This window comes from Monodelphis domestica, chromosome 1, assembly GCF_027887165.1.
Source record: "Monodelphis domestica isolate mMonDom1 chromosome 1, mMonDom1.pri, whole genome shotgun sequence".
NCBI classification, from domain to species: domain Eukaryota; kingdom Metazoa; phylum Chordata; class Mammalia; order Didelphimorphia; family Didelphidae; genus Monodelphis; species Monodelphis domestica.
Genome location: NC_077227.1, coordinates 235,339,114 through 235,364,667, shown reverse-complemented (window position 1 = coordinate 235,364,667; position 25,554 = coordinate 235,339,114). Strand labels below are relative to the sequence as shown.

Below are 25,554 nucleotides of genomic sequence, written 5' to 3'. Positions count from 1 at the left end.
CAAGATATTCTGAGATCAAATTTAATGTTCTTTTTTCTGCACTCTCAGTGTTCTCATTCATTTCTCTCTACCTACCTACCTACCTACCTACACACACACACACACACACACACACACACACACACACACACACACACACAGATTTTTAATGCATAAAGTCTCACTCTCTCTACATATATTCTCCCTCTAAACATTTATTCTCTATATACATGTTCTCTTTCTTTATATATATTTACATATATGTTTTCTCTCTCCCTCTTTCTTCTTCCCTCTCTCTCCTTTCCCTCTTCCTCACTCTTTCTCTTTCTCTGTATATAATATATCCTTCCTTCTCTCCTTTCTTCTCCTTTCCTCCCACACTCCCTCTATCTCTCCCTTTCACTTTCTCTCCCCTTCCCTCTCTCTTCTCATTCCTGCCTTGTTCCCCTTTCCCTGTCTCTTTCACTCTCTCTCTTTCTCTCCCCTTCCCTCCTTTTTCTTTCTTCTCCCTCCAGGGCCTATCTCTTCTACTTATTTTATAACCATATCTATCTTTATGACTCCACAAAGGGAGAAAGGACCATAAAATGCTATTGTTTACTGAGAATTTATTTATTTAAATATTTTATACAAATTATAGTTAGTACATAAGTTTTAGATAAGATTTATGATAGCCATATTTTTATGAGCTATATGTATATTTTGGAGTACACTGAGCCCCCTTTTAGAATAAATGCACATAATTTATGTCCATTTTATAGGACCTGGAACAAAATTTATTATTTTAAAGTTTTCTTAATTTTGCTTTTGTGATAAATTATTGGTCATAGCTATGATTTCACACCAAATTTGTAGTTCAGAACACAAACATTGATACCATGGAAAAACAATATGTTTCATGACACTTCACATTACCAACTTGTTTGCAGGCCCACACTATGGCAAACATTATATGCATGATATTTTACATGCAGGACAGTATCTAAGACTAATGACTAAGAGTTAGATTTTATCAACAGAGAAGTAGATAAGATACAAAAAGATAAAATGTTTTGTTTGTTCAGAAATAACAGAATCCAAAGCTATCGTCTAAGAGTATTGTTTTGTCTTGAAAAGAGTTTTTGTTTTCTATAAAATATCACCACTTCCTACCTTTACAGGAGGTAGATGTCTGAATGTGTCCCTCCAAAATCGTGTTCCAATTTTGGTATACCATACCTGTAGCATTCTTAATTTTTTCTAGGAAGAGAAAATCAACAAAAAGGGGGTAAGAGTTTTCCTTAATTTATATTAGCCTTAGAATTTATAAAATAAATGTTAATAAAAGGTAACTAAAATTAACAAACATGCAAAAATTACTAGCCATCCTCAGCTTTGAGAAAAAAACATAAGGATTTATTTTCTCCACAAAACACCTACCTACAGAAAATGACAACAATGAACCTCAGAAGGTGGAGTCAAAGTAGCAGTTGTAAAAAGTAATATATGGTGTAACCATTTTTCATCAGTATCATATCTTGTATCCATTGAAATGCTAGACGTTGTTTGGGATGCTTAGATTTTGATATTAATTTTCTGGGGCTTTTGCAAATAAACCAACATGTTTTGACAACAATGCATATAGAAAAGAGCTGATTTAAGTCAGTATTAATTTGTGTTAGTGGCAGAGATTAAGTATTTTTTTCTTTCTATGAGATCAGAAAGAAACTTGGTGAAGGACTAGAAGCTATTCTTTTATGCAAATGTTTCTAACCTATAAGAGTATATTGACCTTTCTATAGAATAATATTAAGTTCTAGCGATCTCATTTAACATGAACTGCTTTTAAATTCTGATTAACCAAAGGATGGCTTCTTCCAGCAGTTATGAAATTCAATAATGGTATTATGCCCTGCTCCCTTTCTAACCTCCTCCATCACACTGCATAATTTTATTTTTTTAAAGTACTAGCTCCTAGTCTTATTTATTAGTTCAATAGTTCTTTTATTTTCAATTTTAGTAATTTCTCTTTGATTTTTATAATTTCCAATTTATTTTTATCTGGGTATTTTTAATTTGCTCTCTTTCTAGTTTTTTTTTAAATTTGAATGCCCAATTCATTAACCTCTTCCCTCTCTGATTTCTTGATATATGCTCTAAAGGATGTAAAATTTCCCCTGAGTACTGCTTTGGCTTTACCCACAGATTTTGATATGTTGTTTCCTCATTGTAATTGTCTTCAATGAAATCAGTAATTGTTTCTATGATTTATTCTTAGACCCACTAGTTTTGAAGAATTAGATTATTTACTTTCCAATTAATTTTAAATCTGCCTTTCCACAAGCCCTTATTGATTATGATTTTTATTGCATTATGGACTGAAAAAATTGCATTAATTATTTCTGCTTTCCTACATTTGTTTGCAATGTTTTTATGGTCTAGTACATGGTCAGTCTTGGTATATGTGCCATGTGCTGCTGAAAAGAAGTTATATTCCTTTTTTATCTCTTTTTATTTTTCTCCAGATATTTATTAGCTCTCATTTTCCTAACACTTCTTTTACTTCCATTACTTCTTTCTTATACACTTTTTTGGTTCAATTTATCTAGTTCTGATTGGGGAAGATTGAAGTCCCCCACTAGTATGGTTTTATAATCTTTTTCCTCCTTAAGCTCCTTTGGTTTCTCCTCTAGAGATCTGAATGCTGTGCCATTTGGTGCATATATATATTGAGCACTGATATTGCCTTTCAGCAAGATGCAATTACTTTCCTTATCTCTTTAAATGAGATCTATTTTTCCTTTAGCTTTGTCTGAGATCATAATTGCTACTCCTGCCTTTTTTTGTCTCAGTTGCAACCCAGTAAATTCTGCTCCACCCTCTAATGTTTACCCTGTTTATGTCTACCTACCTCAACTGTGTTTCTTGTAGACAACATATGGTAGGATTCTGTTTTTAATCCATTCTGTTATCTGCTTTCTTTTAATGAGTGAGTTCATCCTTTTCACATTCTCAGTTTTGATTGCTGTCCATTTCTCCCCTCTATTTTTACTTCCTGCTTTAATGTCCTTTAGTCTTATCCCTCTCACCTGCTCCTCCAACTTTTTGCTTTTAGTCAGTCTCCCCCTTTTCCCCCCCTAATGTTACCCCTCTTCCCACCCCTCACCTCTTATTAATTCCCCTCTTACTCTAATGCCTTTTCAATGACTCCAAACCTCTCCCTCCCTTGTATTTCTCCCCTCCCCATTAGCCCATTTATTACCCTTCTACATCTCTAAAGTGCACACTGCTTCATTTTAACAGCAACATATACAAGGAGAACTCAGAAAAACAGATTTGAATTATACAAATAAATACTCATTTCTTATAAATGCTAAAGAATTGAGAGTATTCTACTTGAGTCACAGTTTTGGGAGAGGAAAAAAAACAAACTAAAACAGGACATTGAGTACCTATTTAGAATGTCCATGTAAAAAAAAAAAGCTCAGTTCCAAAGTGTTACATATGCTTCAATTATGCTTACATGGAAAGTCCAAGTCTAAGTGGCACTGTTTTCAGTCTTTAACTCAACACTGTCTAAAACTTCAATAATCTCGTCTCCTACTAAGTACAAAGTTCTCAGGATTTTTCATGAAAAGGTTCATCTTAAGCAATTAATAATTATTACAAAAAACTTCAAGGCACATAACCTTGTAATATTTCTGGAATTAAAAAAACAGTTTCTATGCTAAGGTTCTCTAAAAGATGAGTAATATTAGTCAACAAGAAATGAAGAATGACATCTGGCATAGCTGTCCAGTTACTACATGTAGATGTACTGTCAACCTGAAAAAAACTCACAACTACCAATGCAGTTAAGATAGAATGCATCATTAATCAAGACAAGGGAGACAAAGCTCATTGGTCATCATGCAGAGCCACTACTCTAGGAACATTGTCTGGGGAAAGACATCAATAATGGGAATTTCCTCAAACTAAAGAATTTGGAGTTTATATATATCTTACAGAGCAGAAGCAAGGAGGAACAACAGACTGGTTACAAGACACTTGGGAAAGAGGTTATAGCCAGAGCCTGGGAGAATACTTGGGAGACCCCTAGATATAATAAGAGAAACTAAGGAGACCAAAAGGGTACTTAGTCCCATCTAAGGTGTTCAAAAATGGATTGCTTGATGGTTTATTGTTCAGGCAGTTGGGGGTTTCATGAAACAAGGCTTTCAATACTTACAAAGGTTCCCTGAAGAGAGAAAGTGATTAGTTGTCCAGACACATAGAAAGGAGAAACTTTATTCGTTCTGCATTGTGAAACCTGATAACTCTAAAAAAAAATCAAACAATCCCAAATAAAATCTAAATAGACAAGATATTCCATGTTAAAAAAAGACATTTGTATGGCATATAAGATTTACATTTTATATACATCATTCCACTGTTGAGCAAGTTAGGAAGCATAAATATTATTTTGATTTTATCAAAAACATTCAATGGAAAGAACAAAAACATTAAAATTGAATGTTGTCTAATATAATTAACAAGTTCGTTATGATGTATGTATATATATATATATATATATACAAGTTTGTTCAAAAGAAGAAAGGAAAAGATCCCTTTTCTCTGTTCTTAGAAGAGGTAGAGAACTGAATATGAAATAGGACAGATTCTGTAACACTCAGATGACCAGCTGGTTATTTTTGTTGAACTAATCTGTCTATAAACATTTGTTAAGCACCTGCTATATGCCAGGCAGTGTGATAAGCAATAGGGATACAAAAACAGGCAAAATACAGTCCCTGCCCTCGAGGAGCTTACAATCTAATGGGGGAGATATCATGCAAATACATATATACAAAGCAAGTTATACACAGGATAAACAGGACATAACTAACAAAGAATAGAATAGTGCATATTGAGGAGGAAGGTGTCAGAAGACTGAAGAGGTAGGAGGGGGCTAGGTAATTAAGGGTTTTGACCATCAAACAGAACATTTCCTAGAGGCAATAGGGAGCCATAGGAGTTTAATAAGTAGGGGAATGGCATATTCAGACATGAGTTAGGAAAATTATTCTACTGGCTGAATGGAGGATGGATTGGAGTGGCAGTAGACCCATGAGGAGGCTATTGCAGTCATCCAGGGTCTGCACCAGAGTGGCAGTAGCAGTGGCAGAGGAAAGAGGGCATTTCAGAGGTGTTGCAGAGGTGAAATCCACAGGCTTTGACAACAGCTTGGATGGGGGGGGGGATGGTGAAAATAAGGAGGAATCCAGGCTAATTCCTAGGCTCTGGACAATGAGGTTGCCTGCTACAGTAGTAAGGAAGGAAGGAGAGGAGCAATATTTAGGGGGAAAGATGATGAATTCTGTTTTTGACATATTGGGTTTAAGTTTGAGATGTCTGAAAGGTAGTGAGAGATACAAAACTAGAGGTCAGCAGAGAGGTCACGACAGGCTACATAGGTTTGAGAATCATCAGTCTAGAGATAGTAATTAAATCCATGGGAACTGAGGAGATCACCAAGGGGAGTAGTATAGAGGGAGAAAAGGAGTATAGAGGTTCAGTGCAGGACTCAGAGGGACACCTATGAGAGGCTATGATTGGGAGAAGGAACAGAGAAGGAGCAGTCTGAAAAGTAGATGGAGAACCAGGGGAGTGTGGCACCCCAGAAACCAAGAGAGAAGAAAGTATCTGGGAGAAGATGATCATCAGTGTCAGAGGCTGAAGAGAGGCCCTGTTTTACTACTTCTCTTCCCTCTGACAGTTGACTTCCCCACTGACTTCATTCTTTCTCTTCCCTCAATGGAGAGACACAGGAGCAGGTGATGGAAGGCCTGAGGAAAAGAGGAAGGCTGCTCCTCTTTGCATAGGAGTCCTCAACACCCTGGCTAGGAGATCAATCTGGCCTTGGGAGGCACAAGATGCCTGGTGTTGGTATAGCTGTTCCTCACCATCTGCCTCCTGCCCTCAGGGACATGTAGCACAAGATAGAAGGTTCTGGGTCAGAAGGTTTCTACTTGCTTTTCCTTCTTTTTCTCTTATCCTATTCATGAGACATTAGTCAAGGAGTGAATATCATTTTAAGATTGAGTAGGAAACAGGAGGATCTTACAGCAAACAGTTACTCAAATTTTTCTAAAATTTTCATATTGCACAGGAATAATTTATTATATTCATGTGTGACAATTTGTTCATATATTTCCAAACTTATGGGAACATATTTTTGTTATCAAAAATAATGTTCCTATGACACTTTTTATGTATAAATATTATTCTTGGTGTCTATATCTTCCTGAATGTAAGATAATAGCAGTAGAATCTCTAGTCAAAGGATATTAATGATTAATTAATTTTCTTGCATAATTAATAAGTGTTTTCCATAAAGCTACACTAACAGTTTGGATTGCATTGGAAAAACTGACCTGTTCTGTAATCCTCCCAACAAATGCTTAGTCCTAAAGAAAACCTTTCTCAATCCTAGCATTTTCTTAGTATAACTAGGAGGTCAAGAACCATAAAATTTCAGAAGAATTAAAATGACACCCTGGAAGGTAACTGAGAGGATAGTGGCTAAAAGCAGGCTACAGCACATTATCAATGATGACTTGTTGTGCTGTTCAACATTTTACTAACAAGTCAGATAATACCATAGAAAGCCCTTGCAGGTGATAAAAAGGAGGGATGGAAAGCCAGGAAACAGGATCCAAAAAGATTACCTGGAAGAAAAATTAGCCGAATATAATATGATGAGCTTGTTCTAAATTTGGATTCCAAAATATCAAGTGCCTAATTATAGAATAGGGAAGATGTAGCCAGGTAAAAGTTTATCTGGAAAATGTCAGGGGCAAAGGGAAGGGGACAAATTGATTAATACACAATTGATATTCAATAAACCTATTAGTATATGAGCTCAGAATGATCAATCATGTGAAGTGACAGCTATACTGACTGGCAATAGGAGAACAGTGTCCAGAACAAGGAAAGTAAGAATTGTTCTGTTCTTTGTCCTTGTTAGTCCATACCTAGGGTATTATATATTCACTTCTCAATACCATATTCAAGTAAAGACACCGAGAAACCAGAGGGTGCAAAGAAAGGCAAAGAGGAAGGTAAAGGTACTAAAAGCCATGTCATGTGGGACTTAAGTGAAAAAAAAAAACACCTTAGAATGTTTGGCCTAGAGAAACATAATGGCTGCCTTCAAGTACTTAAAGGATTGTTAAATAGGATTGTCAGAGCAGTTTCAGCTTTCATTGCTATGAAGCCGCCATCTTGGCTCAACCCCTAGCACTATTAAATAGTTATGCTCACATACATTTGTTCTACTCTGGTGGGAGGGAGAGGAAGGGGTATCAAGAGAAAATGGCAGAAGTTGAGAAGCTTCAGAGGAGCAAATTTAAGCTTGGGATGGGGTGGGGGGATTTCTTAAATTAAAATGGGCTTCCTCTACCAATAGAGAGTTTCTATGCAACGAAAACTTTCAAACAAGGGCATGACATTCTGTCTCATGAGCCCATAACATAGATAACAAATATCCAGGAAGCAGATAAGATTATCACCCATGTAGGGTGGGAATAGTCACAAAACACTTCATATAACAGGCAAAATTTAAGAATATATTCAGAGCACAGCACTGAGATCAACTTACCTGAAGGAAAAGCCTGAAAAAAGAGAAGTAAATCAAGAAACGTATTCTAGAACTGGTTCAAATGCTCTAGGAAATAACGTTATAGAACCAAAATACTTTATTCAGTAATTACTAATCCTCTTTCTTGCAATTGATTAATTAAATGAGGTTTAGAAATCTTACCATGGTTTCAATGATAATAGTGAGGTTGCCTAAGCCATCTGTAAGAGCTACATAGCTTCCACCATTTTTTAAAAGGCCAACTGTTTTCAGGTATCTCCACCCTGGTTCAGCAAACTGAGTGGTATGAGCTGTGGAAAGGCAGAAAGAACAAGAACTCAAGGTTTTTTTCAAAAAACATAAAGAGCATCATCATTGCACATTACTAGAGTTTTTTTCCCCTCTAACATACTTTTCTATATATGCAGAAACCACCTATCAAATCCACTTTTCTTTTTGGGCAGCTAGGTAGCCTAGTGGATAGAGCACTAAACCAAGAGTTAGGAGGACCTGTGTTCAAATCTGACCTCAGACACTTTCCACCTGTGTGACCTTGAGCAAGTTCCTTAACCCCAATTACCTAGCCCTTGCTGACTTTCTGTCTTAGAAATGTCACTAGGACAGAAGGTAAGGGTTTAAAAAATATTCTTTCAATTTAGTAACCAAAAATGAATAGCAATTCATTTCAGTTAAATTTTGTCATCTCTAAATCCTTAATAACTTATCAACTGAATACAACTGCCCCTCCCAAGCCACTCTACCTAACCAGCTCCAGGGTCTGGATCTCTGGGAGAGAGTCTATATTTGAAAGCAAAGGATCCAAGTCCAGTTTTGTATCCCTAGTGCCCAACAAAGTTATAGAAAAGGTGCTTAATAAAAAATAAAAAGCTTTAATTATTCTCTTTTTGGTTATAAGAAAAGCTAAACTCAAATTGGGAAAAGATATGGACAAGGATCACATTGCTATTAAGTATATCTGATTTAAATCCAGGAAGGGCCGCCTGAACCAATCCTTTCAGTTTAAAGATAAGGAAACTAAGAACAATAAAAGTTAAGTGATTTGCCCAACATTACACAAGTGGTAGTCTGTAACAAAGACCCATTCTGAACCTGTCTTCTGCCCTATTTTAACTACACTCAGCTGGGAGATTTTTATCTCCAATCTGGAGGTTGGACAATGAGGGTAAATGTATTTAGTGTGGACTGACAGGGAGAGGGGTCTACAGAAAAGGGTAACCATGGTTGGACCACCCTGCAACGGACATGAGGTGAAATTTGTATATCCATAAGAGAAGAGACAGTTAGAAATTATTTTTATGTGGAAGCATTGAAAAGACCTATCTTTAAGGAGAGGAATGACCAACCAAGGGCCTAGAAACTAGCTAAAACCCCTGAGAAGAGTAATGGTACAGATGAGACAAAAGATGAAATCCATGAGCACTCTCTCCCTCTTGAAAAGTATTAATGATTTCTGTGCAAATTAATCTTTATGTATGTTGTTATTCAGTTGTTTATGGCTTGTCCAATCCTTCATGACTCCATTTGGAATTATCTGAGCATTTGCCATTTCCTTCTCCAGCTCTTTTAACAGAGAGGAAACTAAGGCCAACAGGGTTAAGTGACTTACCCAAGGTCACACATCTAGTAAGTGACTGTCTGAGGCTGGATTTGAACTGAGGAAAATGAGTTTTCCTGATTTCAGGTTAGGTGCTCTATCCACTATATCACCTACAGGCCTCATATGTATCCATATTATATGTCCAAGCCTAATAACTCTAACATCTCCATCCCAATGTCCCATAAACATCATAAATTCATTAGGTTTCCAATGGTATTCATTATCTCTCCCCCTAAGTCCATTCCTTCTTCAAACTTTCCTTTTTAGTGAATTAGATTCATAACTACATTATTTTTATTGACTTCTTCAGAGATTATCTGGGTGTTAATTCAAAGTGGCAACCAAGCTTATAACCTTGGAATATGGCACATGCCATCTCTCCTCATCCAATCAGGATGTCTTGCTCCAACCAGAAACTACAATTTCCAGACTTTTCAATTTACCATTTCAACCATTCTATGAATCAATCAACCAATCAATCTGGACCTATTTTCTGTTACCTCAACTCAGTTCTATCACCTGCCTCCAAACCTTTGCATACTGTTCCCTTTGCCTGAAACACACTTCTCATTTCTGTCCCTAATACTTCTTACTTCCTTCAAGGATCAGCTCAAGTGCCATCTTTTGAAAAACTTTTCCTGAACCCTTTGACTGTTAACATTCTGCCTGAAATTATCTTACCTATGTTTTTCTGTGCAAGAATTGTATATAGAATAGAAAATTCTTTACTTAAAAGGTAATTTTTCATTTCTTCTTGGCTCATTGTTGTTTCTGAATGAAAAAAATTTTAATTTAATTATTAAGGGGTTTCCCCTCCAAGATCAAAGTAAAGTTACCCCACTATGATTCATAACTATAGCAATTTAATTTGGAAAATATGAATTACAAAAATATAACTTGTATACTATTTAACTAGTTTTTTTTTACAAATCCTAGTTCCATTCACTTAAAAAGGGGACATTTAAAATATAATGTCCAGAAATAAACTGACCTCCAAATTAATCAGAGAATAAGATATAACTGACCCTACTAGATTATTCCTAGGCTTTAATCTAATTTATAGCTTAAAACTCAACTCCTTTTTTTCTATAACAACAGAATTTTATGTTGTTCAACTAATGAGCTTCTTTGTTTTCAACTTCAATATGGCTATTGCTGCAAACTTTATTTTTATTAAGTTTTTCCCCCTTTGTAAAAGGTAAGCCTCATTGAATTAACACATTTATAATCTCTGGAGCCAAAAAGAACATAGTTATAAACCTAAAAGAAAAACTTACTTTACTTTCTAAATGTTCTTAATACTTTTTAAAAAAGGGATTCACGAAGGTAGTGGACTTCTACCTTAGGGGCAATGCAATGTCCCTGAACAACTTGCAGGGATCTAAAAAACACTATCCACAAGCAGAGGATAAACTGTGGGAGTAAAAACACCGATGAAAAGCAACTGCTTGACTATAGGGACTGAGGGGAAATGACTGAGGAGAGACTCTAAATGAACACTCTAGTGCAAATACCAACAACATGGAAATGGGTTAGAATCAAGAACACATGTGATACCTAGTGGAATCGTGTGTTGGCTATGGGAGAGGTGGTGGGAGGGGGGCGGGAGAAGGAAAAGAAAATGATCACTGTTTCCAATGAATAATGTTTGTAAATGATCAAATAAAATAATGTTTTTAAAAAAAGGGATTCAAATAAAATTATATTAATGGTATCCAATTTTGGTACATATGACCTTAATCAGCCTACAGGAGGCTCAATGGATTCTCTAATGGAAGAACAACTGGAGTAAAACAAAAAGATAAGAAGGGATGAAGAGGCTCTGATCAACACCAGTAGGGGGAGTAGGCCCTTTATCAGGGGTCCCCAAACTTTTTACACTGGGAGCCAGTTAACGGTCCCTCAGACTGCTGGAGGGCTGGACTATTTAAAAAAAAACCCATGAAGAAATCCACATGCACATTGCACATATTTTAAAGTAAAAAAAAATAGGAACAAATACAATATTTAAAATAAAGAACAAGTAAATTTAAAACAACAAACGGACCAATATTTCAATGGGAACTATGGCCCTGCTTTTGGCTAATGAGATGGTCAATGTCCAGTTCCATATTTGTTACTGCTAGCCATAACAAGTGATGCAAATGTGCATCAGTTAGTCTAGATCTGATTGGAGATTTCATATGTTTCCTTCGGGAAAAAGTCTGTTCACAGACAGAAGTGCTGCCAAAGATGGTTGCCATTTTGAGATTAGGATATGTCTCAGAGGGGAGAGATGAATAGAAATCAGGCAAGTTGCTTGACTTGAATGTGTCTTTCAGAGAGTCACAATTATGCAGTTCAGCCAGTTCCATTTGGTAAATTGTATCCACATTTTCAATGTTAATAGAAAATGGGTTATGGAAAACCTGTATGTCCTGTTCATGGAGATGAAGTTCTTTAAATCTGAAATGGAACTCCTTTTGCAACTTTCCAATGAGTCCACACATATTTCTTTTGTGAATGCAATCAAGGGTTTTTCCCGCTAACAGATTTTGAATTAAGGGGAGATGACAAAAATTTTCCTCCTTCACTTTTTTGATAAGGAAGCCTAATTTTACCTCAAATGCTTTCACATGTGATTACATATCACAAATGAGCTTCCCCTTTCCTTGAAGTTGCACATTGAAACTGTTGAGTAGCTCTGTTACATCTGTCAGAAAGGCAAGGTGCCATTTCCATTCTGCATCATTGAGCTCTGGTACTTCTTTGTTTTTTGAAAGCATAAAAGCTGTAATCTGTGGAAGTAAGTCATAGAATTGTCTCAAAACTCTCCCTTGACTCAGCCAATGGAGTTCTGTGTGGTACAGAACATCTTCATAGGCATCATTTAGCTCAGACAGAAATTCCTGAAACTGTCTGTGGTTTAGGGCATTAGTTCTAATGAAGTTAACATGTGATAATACAATTTTCATAACAGAGCCCCACTTCAGTGATTTACCACATAGTAGCACTTGTTGCTGGATGAGGCAGTGTATGGCTATTTGATGAGAATGGTTATGTTTGTCTATCTCTTGGTTAATGTGAGCAGTTACTCCTTTCTTAGACCCCACCATGCTAGGAGCACCATCAGTTGTCACACTTGCTAGTTAATCCCAGTCCAGCTCCAAGTCCTTCACAGTTTGGGAAACATTTTCATAGATATCCTCTCCTGTAGTTGTTTCTTTGATGCTTTGCAGTGCAGCAAGCTCTTCTGTGACTGAAATTGTCATTCATCTCACAAATAAAAATCAGAAGTTGTGCAGAATCATGAACATCATTGCTCTCAAGTGCCAATGAAAAATAGGAAAGTTTTCTTGTGGAGTTTTGCAAATGCTAATGCAAATTGTCTCCCATTTCTTCAATCCTTCGTGTAATTGTAGAACCTGAAAGACTAACTGTAATAAATAAATCTGCCTTTTCTGGACATATCTCTTTGGCAACAGAAAGAAGGCACTCTTTAACAAATCCTCCCTCCACGAATGGTCTGCCATTGCACACTATTAGCTTGGCAACTTGAAAATTTGGTTGCAGTGATAAAATATTAAGCTACTTCTGCTTCACAAATGTATTTTGCTGAGTTGTTAATGCATTTTTCAGTTTTAATATTTTATCTTTTCTTACATCTCTGACCAAACAATCATATTTATCTTTTTGTTGAGTTTGATAGTGTCGACACAAATTATATTCTTTGAACACAGGCACTATATTCTGGCATATCAAACACACAGCTCTTTCCTTGTACTGCATGAAAAAGTAATCATAAGTCCACTGTTCTTTGAATATCCTACACTCTAAGTCAATTTTTCTCTTTTTTCAAGTTATTGTTTCCTAGGGATTCCAAATTGCTTTTAGTAAAATACATATGTGTGTGTATGTATGTGTGTGTATTTTATATATATATTTACATGCTTAAATATATTATATATGTGTATATATATATATATATATATATATATATACAGCCCTAAAAAAACAATATACCAACAATACTTTTGCCCACATAGAGGCATACAGACTGCACTGCCCATCAATGCAGTCTGATCTCTGTCCATCAATGCAGCCTTCCCAGTCCACATCATTTCAGCCTCACTAGTGGCCATATTGGTGGAACTCCACTTTTACCTCAGGCTCACACTGGTGTGGTATGGGAACTGGCACAATTACAGAGCTGGTTCTTCCATCACCTATTCAGTTAACACTACCCTATGTGAATCGCACTGAGATCTGTGAACTCACACAGGAATCTGATCCCATGGGTAAGACCCATGCGATTAGATTCCACGGCAGGAAAAAAGAAGGCATGACACTAGTGTGTGTCCTTTTGCATTCAGTATTTATGGATCTGTAATTATAGGCCATAATATGAAAAACACATGCCTCACTTCCCCCACATAGTACAATGGCAACCATACTGCCCCAGATGCACAACATAATGGACCCTATAACCTCCTTTTGCCCAAAAGTCTCTTCCCACATTACTACACAGTATAGCAGCCCCCATACTCCCGTAGATACACAACATAATGGCTCCTATAATAGGGTTGTGCATCTGGAGGAGTATGGGGGCTATTGTACTCCCATGTTTCCCTGAAAATAAGACACTGTCTTATATTACATTAACTTGACCCAAATAAAACAGGGGGTGTCACAGGCACCACCACATACAGTACTCCAGGTGCTCCTCTCACTGACCACCAATGAAAGAGGTGCCCCTTCTGGAAGTGAGGAGGGGGTCAGATAAATGGTCTCACAGGGGGCCACATGTGGCCTGGCCCGCAGGCTGTAGTTTGGGAACCCCTGCCCTATATTAACGAGATTGATATTATGTGGGATGAGATTCAGTGTGTAATTTTCAGAGTAGTATTTGGCTTGTAACCCCAATTCTCAAAACCCCTTAGTATTATTATACCTCAGAATAAAACTGCCCCCTTCCATCCCATAAAATTTATAGTCTTCCTGAACTACTTTCAAAAACCATGAGAAGAGTTTTTCTGTACCTGGGAAACATGCCAATTGTAGAAATGGGATTATAACAAGAAGCATGAAGCACATGCTGGGAATTTTGAAGGACTGATTTTAGAATGTAGAGTGAGAGGGACAGTTTTGAAGGTGCAATGGTCAAACTTAGGGATCTTCCTGTCTAATGGTCAGAGAGGAAGTAACTTCTTTTCTGCTGAGTCTGTCTAACCAAGACTGCTGGTGGAAGAAGGGAAACCTTTTGAATTCCTTTGGGAGTACCTTTTCTCACAGAAGAAACATACTTAAAGAAGATCTTTATACTATTAACCCTGACTAAGAAGAAACTTTATCCAGAGTTTGTTAGTGTGTGAGGGCTGAGGTGTTCACCTCAGACCCGGTCCAGCTGGGTTGAACTCATTCACCTTGAGTTCATCCTTATCCACCTTGGAAAACCTATCAACAACCAGAGATACCAACAAGGGAGTATTTTTAATATCATGTAGCATAAAGATTGTTTGGGAATGCTTAGCTAGAAACATGGAGGTTTTAAGGGAGCATCAAGATTTTGAAGACTCTACCTCACTGTGAATGTAGAGGGAAGAGGGAAGTAAGAGACCTTAGAGATTAGTGCACCCTTATTTCTAATCCTCCCTCCTTACTTTCTTTTATTAATAAATCTGTTGCTGTTCATAAAGAAGTTTGGAAAACTGGTTTGCATACTGGCCCTAGTTGGGTAAGGCCCCATCTGCCTTACTTCACTAAAGGGAACTGGGGTATCCCTTGGTGGATAACAACATCCACGTACCTCTTTACTAGAATATTTCATAGCTCTAGGAAGTGGGGCTAGATAAGGTATGGAGGAAAGAAGAGGGAGTTTCAACTGCATCTTTACTGACCCAGGATGAAAATCCCATGATAGTCATAGGTTTTTTGATCATGGGGGACTTTAAGGGTACATAATAATGAAAATGACACAGTGAAGATTAGAAATTTCACAATCTCCCCACCCCACCCCTCTGTGGACTGGACAGAGGGAAGGAGGAGAATCTTGTATCAGAATCATAAAAGTCTGTGATTCTACATAGAAGAAAAGAGGACATTTTTCTCCCTGAAGAAGCAGCTTGTGTGGGCAGAATCCTTTTTCCTTCCCTTCCCCTCCTTCCATCTCCCCTTTTTCCGCTTTCTGCTGTTTCCTCCAAATAATGCCACTTTTTCTCTGCCAACATCTTACCTAACTCTTCTGTCTTCCCATTAGAGTGATTTCTGGGAGTGCAAGTTACCCCACAATTCCACTCCACACAATATGATTGCAAACATATGTTATAGCCTCCCAAAGGGCAATTTTTAAAAAATCCTTACACTACATATTGCTTCTAAGGCAAAGGTGCGGAAGGGGCTAGGCAGTGAGGGTTAAGTGACTTGCCCTACAAGGATGCGTCTACAGCCAGAGATGAACACAGGACCTCCAGTCTCTGGGTCTGGTTCTCAATCCACTGAGTCACCAGGCTGCCCTCCCTCCCCAGGACGACTTTAATTGACTGAACATACTATCAAGTCTTGAAATAAATCAAGCCTACAGATAAAGAAAAAGACATCTTTAATTGAGGTTCCTGTGAGCCTGGGACATTGACATGTGCCTCAGTACATGGGTATCCACCAAGAAAACTGACAGAGAGATTTTTACACAGGAGGAAAGAGAGGGAAGGGTCATATGAGAAGTGAGGCCTAGTCATGAAGTTTCAGCTGCCTCTGGCAATTTTAGTAGGAAAAATTAATTCATTCTCATCAGTTTCTCTTTCATAGTCCAACTAGCCCCAAGTCTTCACGAGGGGGATAAGGGCATCTGAGTCACTTTTGTAGCCAGAAAAAGCTCAAGTTAGTTCTGTTTATAGAGTAATAAGCAGAGTTTACAGGATTCACAGTGTGAAGCCCCAACCAATCCAGTAAAGAGAAAAAATGTCATAAGGTCAGAAATATAAGACCTTTCCTAGAACTGCTTTGGGAGAGTAAGGGAAGGATTTTTTTAAAAAAGACCTTCAGGATGATCTTTTAAGCAGAAAAAGAATATTACAAATTGATATTAATAATAAAATGATACAATAATCAAAATAATATTTTTCAATAGCATTACATAAAAGTCTTACAATAAAAGCTATTTAGGTTCATTCTATTTAAGTTCATTGTATCTCTTTGAAGGATGATTACTGGGAGAAATCTGATATATACCTGTAATCCAAATAGGAGCCTCTACAGAATAATGTCCACTCCAAGGTTCTTTAGCAGTCATCAGCCCATCTCTCTCAAAGACTAGTTGTGGATAATAGCTAGACACTAAGTTCCAAGCAATTGTGCTGAAAAAAAAATTGGTTCAGCAAATGAGAAAGACCAAAAGTACTTGATGATACAATTTAATCTTATAGAAGTTTAAACTTTCCCAAACCAAACAGATTTGAAAACTCTTAAGACAAACTTCTTACCTTTAAAAGGAAAAAAAAGGCAACAATTGTCAAAAAAAATCTAGTCAAAAACAATCTTCTTCCCTTGTTTCTGGTACTTCTCATTAAACAATAGTTAATTCTATTTTATTTTATATTTTCTTCTTTTGAGCTTCTAATCTATATCAAATTATGGAACACTTATACTCAAGGATGAACTAGTATATACAAGCAGCTTTCCAGAAAAAAGATGGATGTACAACATAAACTTAAGTTTAATCTAATTTTCTCCACTGCTTTTTTAAATTTAGACAATCAATAAAACAATAAATCAAGCCCTGATTTGTAGTATTAGGCAGTTTCTAAAGGCTTAAATGATCGCAATGAACTCTCAAACAACTCTCCCAGTCATTTGAACTGGTTACAGCACACCCCTATATATATATATTAAGTGGACTGCTATAAAAAGGTACTCACGCAGTAATTTGGCCAATCACATAATTCTGATTCAAGTTGCGGGCCCAGAAGCCTCTACCTGTTTCTTCTTTGAAATTGTTGCAATCTTCAGTAGACCAGAGTTTTTTTTTTGACTCCAAAGCTTTAGCATTACTTTGATTTGCAGTATAATGAACTCTAAGACAAAAAAATGAGAGAAAATGCGCAAAAATTTTCAGAATTATTAATAGATATTCATTTCTTAGATATTTCCATTGCTTAGACATTTCAAAATAATACTGAAAATTTTGAGAAAATTATAAATAAGCATACACACTTATATAGAATTAAAATGGATTAACTAAAATAATGTAAAATGTCAACTATTCAGAACTTTGGAGGAGGAATCATTCTAGAGATTTGAAAAGCCAAATATCTCCTCCAGCTGAGGCCTAATCCTTTAATAAAAGGCCAAACTTCATTTCCCAATCGACAAATGGTCACGGATATGAATAGGCAGTAATCATATAAAAAAATGTTCTAAATCCCTCCTCATTAGAGTGATGCAAATCAAAACAATTGTGAGATACCACCTCATACCCAACAGATTAGAGAATTTGACAATAAAGGAAAAAATAAATATTGGAGAGGATATGACAAAATTGGGACACTAATGCATTGCTGGTGGAGTTGTGAATTGATTCAACTATTCTGGAAGGCAATTTGGAATTATGCCCAAAGGGTTTTAAAAGAATGCATGCTTTCTGAACCAGCAATATCACTACTAAGTCTATATGCCAAAGAGATTTTTTTTTTAATGGGGATGAACCTATTTGTCTAAAAATATTTACAGTTGTACTTTTTGTGGTAGAAAAAATTAGAAACTGAGGTGAAGTCCCTCAAACTGGGAATGGCTGAACAAATTATGGTATATGATGGCGATGGAATACTATTATGCTATAAGAAATGATGAAACTAGATTTCTATAAGAACTGGAAGGACCTAAATGAACTGATGCAGAGTGAAATAATTAGAACCAGGAGAACACTATATACAATAACTGAAACATTCTGGGACAATCAAATGTAATAGACTTTGCTACTGACAACACGACAATGATCCAGGACAATTCTGAGGGACTTATGAAAAGAATGCTATCCACATCTAGAAAAGAACTGTTGGAGTAGAAATGCAAAAGAAAACATATGATCTATCAATTCCTTATTTAAATATATAATTTTGGGTTTTGCTTCTAAAAGATTATTATAAAAATGAACAATATGGAAGTGGGTTTTGAGTGATAATACATATAAAACCCAATGGAATTACTTATCAACTGTGGGAGAACAGAGAAAAGAGGGGTGGAAGACAAAATGAGTCATGTAACCTTGGAAAATTTTTGTGTAGATTTCTTATTGGAAAAAAAGAAAGAAATTTAAAAATTTAAAAATTAAAGGCCAAACTTTTATTTTGCTTTTAGTGGAAACATTGCAAAAAAAAGTACTTCAGGCATATCTTAATTTTAACCAAGATAATTCACAATAATATCATTAATAGCCTTATTAAACCCCACAGAATTACAGCCTAAAAGCAATGTTGCATGGACATTTGCTGGAGACCTATTGTATCTATTAATCTAATTTCATCCTATAATTCTGTTTCAGTTATTGCTGTGCTTTTATGAAACCAATTTACTTCAAGAAATGTTAATCAACTAAGGGGATTGGCTAGCACTGATAGTACAAAGATAAAAAAAAATGACACAGTCCCTAGAGTGTAATCTAAACAAAAAGTAAATTAAGATTAAATGCTCCAAGTAATCTTGAGGGAGAGAAGAGGGAGAGGGGGATCAGGAAAGACCTCAGAAGGATAAGACTTGTAAGCAATGTATAGAAGGAAAGGTTTCAATAGCAGAGATCAAAAAGGAGTCAATTTCAACAACTGGAGACAGTTGAGTCAGGAGTCAGAAGGAAGCAATAATCAAACAGTTTCTAGTCCAGATCTATCTAAAGGCTAGAAGAGTTCTTAACTTGGGGTTCATGAGTTTGTGGTTTTTAATATTTTAATATCTACTTCAATATATTTATCTTTTACTTTAGGCATTTAAAACATTCTTTTGAGAAGGGGCACATTGGCTTCAGCAGAATGTCAATGGGGCCCTACCACCTAAATTATTAAGGACCCCAGATCAGAGGGAATGAATGGGAGGAAAGGTACTGCTATATGTGGATTATTTAAGAGTCAAGTATTTGTTTGCCTGGGCAATGGAAGGCAGGTACCATATCTTACCTAATTCCACATTTCTACTCCTACCCAAATATCCCAATATCCTAAATATCCCATATTTATCCCAAATATCCCAAATAAGTAAATAATCTGATTTCTCTTTCCCAGCACCTAGTACCTCTTAAGAGTTAGCACTTAATGGTGATATTTGTTGTTATTTCCCCAATGTTTCAAAGATGGACTAGTCTCTAGTTCACATTACATCTAAAATAATTTAGAGATGAAATTATAATAGCACTTCCACCTCCATTTAAATAACTTCTAGCTAAACCATATTAATCATTAACATAAATGGCCCTTTTTTTAAAGTTTAAAGCAATTTTAGAAAGATCTTCAGATGGTAAAAGGGCACTATAGAAATTTCCATTTTAATTGTAGTGTATGCAAAATTTAAAAAGATTTTTAAATGCTAATTTTAACTACCCAAGCTCAGAAGCTTTCCAAATCTATGTCTAAAGTGACTACACCAGACATTTTCTGGTCAAGATGGCGGCGGAAAGGCAGTGAAAGTTCAGACCTCTTAAAACCCTTCCTTACCAATTACAAACTAAAAGCTCCTAAGGGATTGAAAATCAAACCTAACAACAAGACATAGCTAAGGAATCCTCTTGCTGGACTCAATTTAAAAGGTACACCCCCCCCAAAAAAAAGCCAGAATTTGAGAACACTTGGGTTAAAGGGGAAGAGAGAAGGAAGGTCCCAGGACCCTCCCCTGACCTCACCTGGAGTTCTAAGCCTCCAGCATCAGATGGAAACTCTGAGCAGGCAAAGGCTCTGGTCTGGAGGTAGCACCTTGCGGGCAAAGCTTGTGCCAGGCCCAGAGAATTGAACACAGGTGGTGGGGAAGGAGTTAGAGAAGGAGCTCAGAGCGGGCAGCCTAGTTTCAGCAGTGGAGACCCTCTGTATTGCTTCCCCCTTCCAGGAGGTTTTGGCCTCAGGACACATTCAGCCCAACCCAGCTGGACTTAATCCCATCAAAAGTCTTCAGAGGGCAGGGAAGCAAAAGCTCCAATACCTCTCCCCCACAGTATGCACTGAGAGGCTTGCTGACAAAACTCCAAGAGGGAAGACTGACAGAAAATACCAACTACCCCCACTCCAAATGAGAGGAGCAAGAGCACAGACAACTGCAGGGAGTAAAGTAGGAGTAAATAAGAGCAAACAAAAGGAAGAGAAAAAAGAAATTATGATTGACAGCTTCTATACAGGCAATGAACAAAGAGCAAATGGAACAGAGAAGGATGAGGGAAAACTAAGCAAAAAAAAAAAACAGAAACCCCAGTGAATTGGATACAGGCTCTGGAAGAACTCAAAATACAATTCAAAACACAATTAAGAGAGGCTGAAGACATTTGGGAAAAGAACTTAAAAACTAAGATAAGTCATCTGGAAATAGAAGCACTTGAACTCAAATGAGAAAATAGTGTCTTGAAATTCAAAATCAACCAGCTTGAAAATGAGACAAAGCAGATGAAAGATGAGGCAAAGGAGATGAAAGATGAGGTAAAGAGGATGAAAGATGACCTCCAAAGAAAATCAGACCAGAAGGAGAAGGATGACCAAAAAGCCAGGGATGAAATCCAGTCTTGAAGAACCAGAATACAGCAACTAGAATCAAATAAATAAATAAATAAATACACTTTTTTTATAGTGATAAGGAAAAAAAATAAAGAGACCACACCAGTAAAGTATCATGTGCTTAGAAGATTTCAAGTGTAGCTAAAAACCTTTGCTAACAGAAAGACCTGCATCCATCATATCTAAAGCTAAAAAGCACCAGAGGTCTTGCCCTCTCTAGCCCTGGAGAACTGGAAATCACAGTGCTCACCTGACATGAGGTCTTCTAGCTGTAGTTATTCTCATCTCTTCTACACACATTCTGGGATTCAGATCCATAGCTGGCAATGAAAGGGAGGTCAGGAGTGCTAGAAGGACCCTAACATTTGTCATTTACTCATCCAGAAGCCCAGACCAAACTCTCCCTCACCTACACCCCCAGGTACCCAAAGCTCAGAATAACAAGGCATTTGTTACTAACAGCACATCCCACAGCAACACCACTGGGTCATTCCAACATTTCAGAAGATGGGGTCTCCAATCAAGTTGTGCTTCTCCCATTTTCCACCTGGTGAAAAGTCCCTCTTCTTTCCCCCTCCTTAACTCTGACTGAGTCAACATCATTCTCACAGCATGTCTTAGTAGACCCTTCCCCTTCATATTCCTTATCTTCTTCTCTTTCCATCTATCAGGCCCTCTGAAACTCCTGTTCTATTATTAACAAATTACTCCTCTTCTTAGACCATTCCCTAATGAAGACAGAAAGTTATCAGCTGAATACTTAGGCTGCAAATACACATGTCAACACATGTAAAATCAGGTTTGTTGTTTGTTTGCTTTTTTGTCTTTTGATAATCATTGAAAAACAGTATGTCTGTATTGAAGGAATCTTAAGGATATTCTAGGGTGACCTGCATATTTTAGAGATAAAGAACTAAGCCTAGAGAAAGGAAATGATTTGCCCAGGACCACCCATAAATAAGTAGAAGAGCCAGGACTCAACTCCAGGTCTATTCTCAGTCTAGTTTTCTTTCCACTCTAGCAATATGATATCATACATTATTACTTCACTGAAAGACAACAGGACAAATGAATAGCATCATGTTCACATTCACTCACTTATTCTGTTATTTTAATTTAATTGGAACATAGGATTAACGTTAAAGCTAACAGTGACTTACAGGGCATCTGGTCCAACCTCCTCACTTTATACATAAGGAAACTGAGGCCCAGTGAAGTGAAGAGTACCTGAAGTAATCCAGGCCACAAGGAGAAAAACTACTTTGTATGTATATAATATATATATACCTATATACACTATATAGTGTATGATGTGGGATATAGAAGATCCTTTTCTACACAGTTTAAAAGAGACTTTACATGCATGCAAAGGACATCATCTGTCAGTCAAAAGGAACATTCTATTTGGAATTTTACCAGAAAAAAACAGTTGGAGCTAAGTCAATGATTGAAAGGCTAGACTGTCCTTTTGTTTCTTAAAGGGTGGTGGAGAAGAAGCTGAGGTTTTTGGTGGGCTGATGGTGGTAGCTGAGCCTGAAGAAGCTAATTTGTATCTCTGATATTTACCTGACTGATTGATAGAAGAAGAAAGAAGACAGACAGTTGTCCTCCTATCGCTGACTGTCCCTGCTAGTGACTGATTGCCATTTCCTCAATATCCTTCTAACCTTCATTTTAAAGAATAAGGAATCCTATCCCTCTTAACTTATCCTCCATCCTTGTCCTGTCTTGTCTTATCCTGTCCCACAATAAACCCTTACTTGAGTTAAAGAAGAGAAAAGAGTATTTTCTCTAAAGCATCGTAGTCCACCCTGATTGACTTAGAAGAAGGTTGAAGGAAAAGGGGCAGGGGAAGCTGAAAGGCTTTTGAAGTGGGAGGGAAAGGGAGGAGGGTAGGCAAAACTTGATCTATTAGTTATCCAGAATCAATCAATAGACATCCTCATGAGTATCTATCTATTACATATTGAAACCCCTAAATGACTGAACCCCACAATCCTAAGAAACACGATGTTTAAGAAGTTTATCTGTGGAGCTGTGGTTATGGCAGCTATTACTGGATTCTAGGTCTACAACATACTTTATAGTAAAATGACTCACATGATATTTGATTCTTTAGACTACATAGGCAACACTACCATGTTTATATTGCAGTTACCTTTTCAAACTGACACCATACTCTGGCAGATTTTGGCTCAGGTTTATGTTATCTCTATGACCGTTTTGCATACTGTGACCTATTTGAGAAATATCTTTGGATTTGTTATCCCCCAAAAGGCAGAAAAGATACTGGTTGATACTGACGTGGAAAACATCATTATTGATCAAGGCTAAGGGACTAGATAGGGTTAAGGACAATAACAATGGACAGGCAGATAGTGCATCCAAAGAAATTGAAAGAAAAGCAAAGAAATCTAAGGTCAACCCCAAAGAGATAATAAGGAAAAAGACTTGTACAAGAATATTCATAGCTGTACTCTTTGTGGTGGCCAAAAATTGGAAAAGGAGGGGATGCCCTTCAATTGGGGAATGGCTGAACAAATTGTGGTATATGTTGGTGATGGAATACTATTGTGCTAAAAGGAATAATAAAGTGGAGGAATTCCATGGAGATTGGAACAACCTCCAGGAAGTGATGCACAGCAAAAGGAGCAGAGCCAGGAGAACACTGTACACAGAGACTGATACACTGTGGTACAATCGAATGTAATGAACTTCTCCATTAGTGTCAATGCAATGTCCTTGAACAATCTGCAGGGATCTAGGAGAAAAAACACTACCCACAAGCAGAGTACAAATGGTGGGAGTAAAACTACCGAGGAAAGGAAACAGCTTGACTACAGGGGTGGAGGGGATATGATTGAGGAGAGACTCTAAATAAACACCCTAATGCAAATACCAACAACATGGAAATGAGTTTGGATCGAGGACACATGAAATACCCAGAGGAATCATGCATCGCCTATGAGAGGGGTGGTGGGAGTGGGGGGAGGAAAAGAAAATGATCTTTGTTTCTAATGAATAATCTTTGAAAATGACCAAATAAAATAATGTTTAAAAGAGAAAAAAATGAAATCTAAGGTCAATGCTAAGGGAAATGAAGGTGACAATGACACTAAGTATGACAGTGAACCAGAAAAGATTTGTCCATTAAAGGAGGTTACCAAGCTATCTAGTACAAGTGGTATACTACAATCTAAAGTCCACAGACAGTTCACATCACAGGAACTTAAATCCCTAAAAAGATGTTTCCCAAATTTCATAGAACAACTTTTCAAAACACAGAAGGAACTGAAATGTGCTTTTAGGATCTTTGACCCTGATTTTGAAGATATAGAGTTTCTCCTCTCTGAACTGTTTAGCCCCCATGAGCAAAGGCAATTCCTTGAAAAGACCAGGACTGATAACAACCTTACTAGTTGGCCCACAGAGGAGCAAAGGGAAGATCTAGATTTTGCAAACCCCACTAGCATGTCCTATTTGAGAAAATGTAGAGAAGACTTGCTCCAGGCTATTAAGCAATGTTGCTCAAAGCCAAATGCATGGGCTAGATTTGACAAACTCATGTAGAACAAAGGGGAACATCCAGCCACATACATTGATCATCTCTCAGAAATGGCATAATCAATATTGGTCTAGAGGCTAATAGTGAGGAGTCTTCAAGTCACGTTCGAAGGCAGTTTTTGACGGGCTGCACACCTCATTTAAAGAACTCCTTTAAACACTATTTCCCTAAATATGACTCTGTAAGTCTGATAGAACTATGTGAAACAGCCAGTTACCTCTATGATAATCATTCAGAACAGCATAAACAAATGCAAGACTTAAAAGATAAGTTAGAAGGGACAGTGAAAAATCTTAGAGAAAAGGAGATAGAAGAAATTAAGAAACTCAACACTGTTAAGACTTACAAAAAAAAAAATCACCCAACTGAGTCTTGTGGTACCTGTAGTCCTTGCTGCCAGAGAGGGTAGGACTGGTGGATCTCTTGAGCTTGGCAGTTCTTACCAACAGTAGGACAAAGGCAATAAGGTATCTGTCCTGAGTTCAGCACCAATATGGTGGAGGGGCTGGAGGGAAGAAGTGGATGGCATGGAGAAATCCAGTTCCATAAAGAGAGATGAACTGGCCCAGAAGCTATGAAATAGTCAAAATTTCTATACCAGTCATCAGTAGGATCAGGGAATCAGTCTGTAAGTGGACCCTTTTCTTATATCCAGAGAGGGATAGGAAATTTTTGCTGTTTTTTTTCATTGTTTCTACCCTTGAGAAAGAAAGAGTCAGTCTCAAATAAATAATTAAAGAGATGTATAGATGGATTGATGGATGGGTGGATGGATGGATGGATGGATAGACAGACGAGAGAGAGAGACAGAGAGAGAGACAGAGAGAGAGAGACAGAGAGAGAGGAGAGAGACAGAGAGAGACAGAGAGAGACAGAGAGAGAGGAAAAAAAAACTAATTTAAATTTCTGAAAAGGAACACCCAGAATTAATGGTCAGAACAATATCTTTACAGTGGGATATAAAAATTGCTGAGTTAAAGGTTTCATGAAATGTTTACTTTCTTTAACACTTGTAAAGTTTAGAATGAAAAAAATTCACAAATAAGATTTCACAAATAAGATTTTTAGATATCTCTCAAGA

General features: G+C 37.1%; 1 protein-coding gene across 5 annotated transcripts in view; it reads right to left on the bottom strand.

Annotated features, from left to right (window-relative positions):
- LOC100019857 (galactocerebrosidase) overlaps positions 1 to 25,554 on the bottom strand; it is a 159,590-nt gene that overhangs the window by 48,867 nt on the left and 85,169 nt on the right. For 4 of the 5 annotated variants that reach the window (XR_008914943.1, XM_056810584.1, XM_007472680.3 and 1 more), the window contains exons 8-12: positions 17,087 to 17,242; positions 16,401 to 16,525; positions 7,760 to 7,887; positions 4,187 to 4,276; positions 1,132 to 1,218 (exon numbers count right to left, since the gene is read on the bottom strand). Coding sequence is in view for 4 of the 5 variants with exons in the window: in XM_056810584.1 (XP_056666562.1) it covers positions 1,132 to 1,218; positions 4,187 to 4,276; positions 7,760 to 7,887; positions 16,401 to 16,525; positions 17,087 to 17,242 (586 nt within the window). In the remaining variant the exon portion in view is untranslated. The remainder of the gene's footprint in view (positions 1 to 1,131; positions 1,219 to 4,186; positions 4,277 to 7,759; positions 7,888 to 16,400; positions 16,526 to 17,086; positions 17,243 to 25,554) is intronic. The other variant, XM_056810583.1, reaches the window with a different exon arrangement.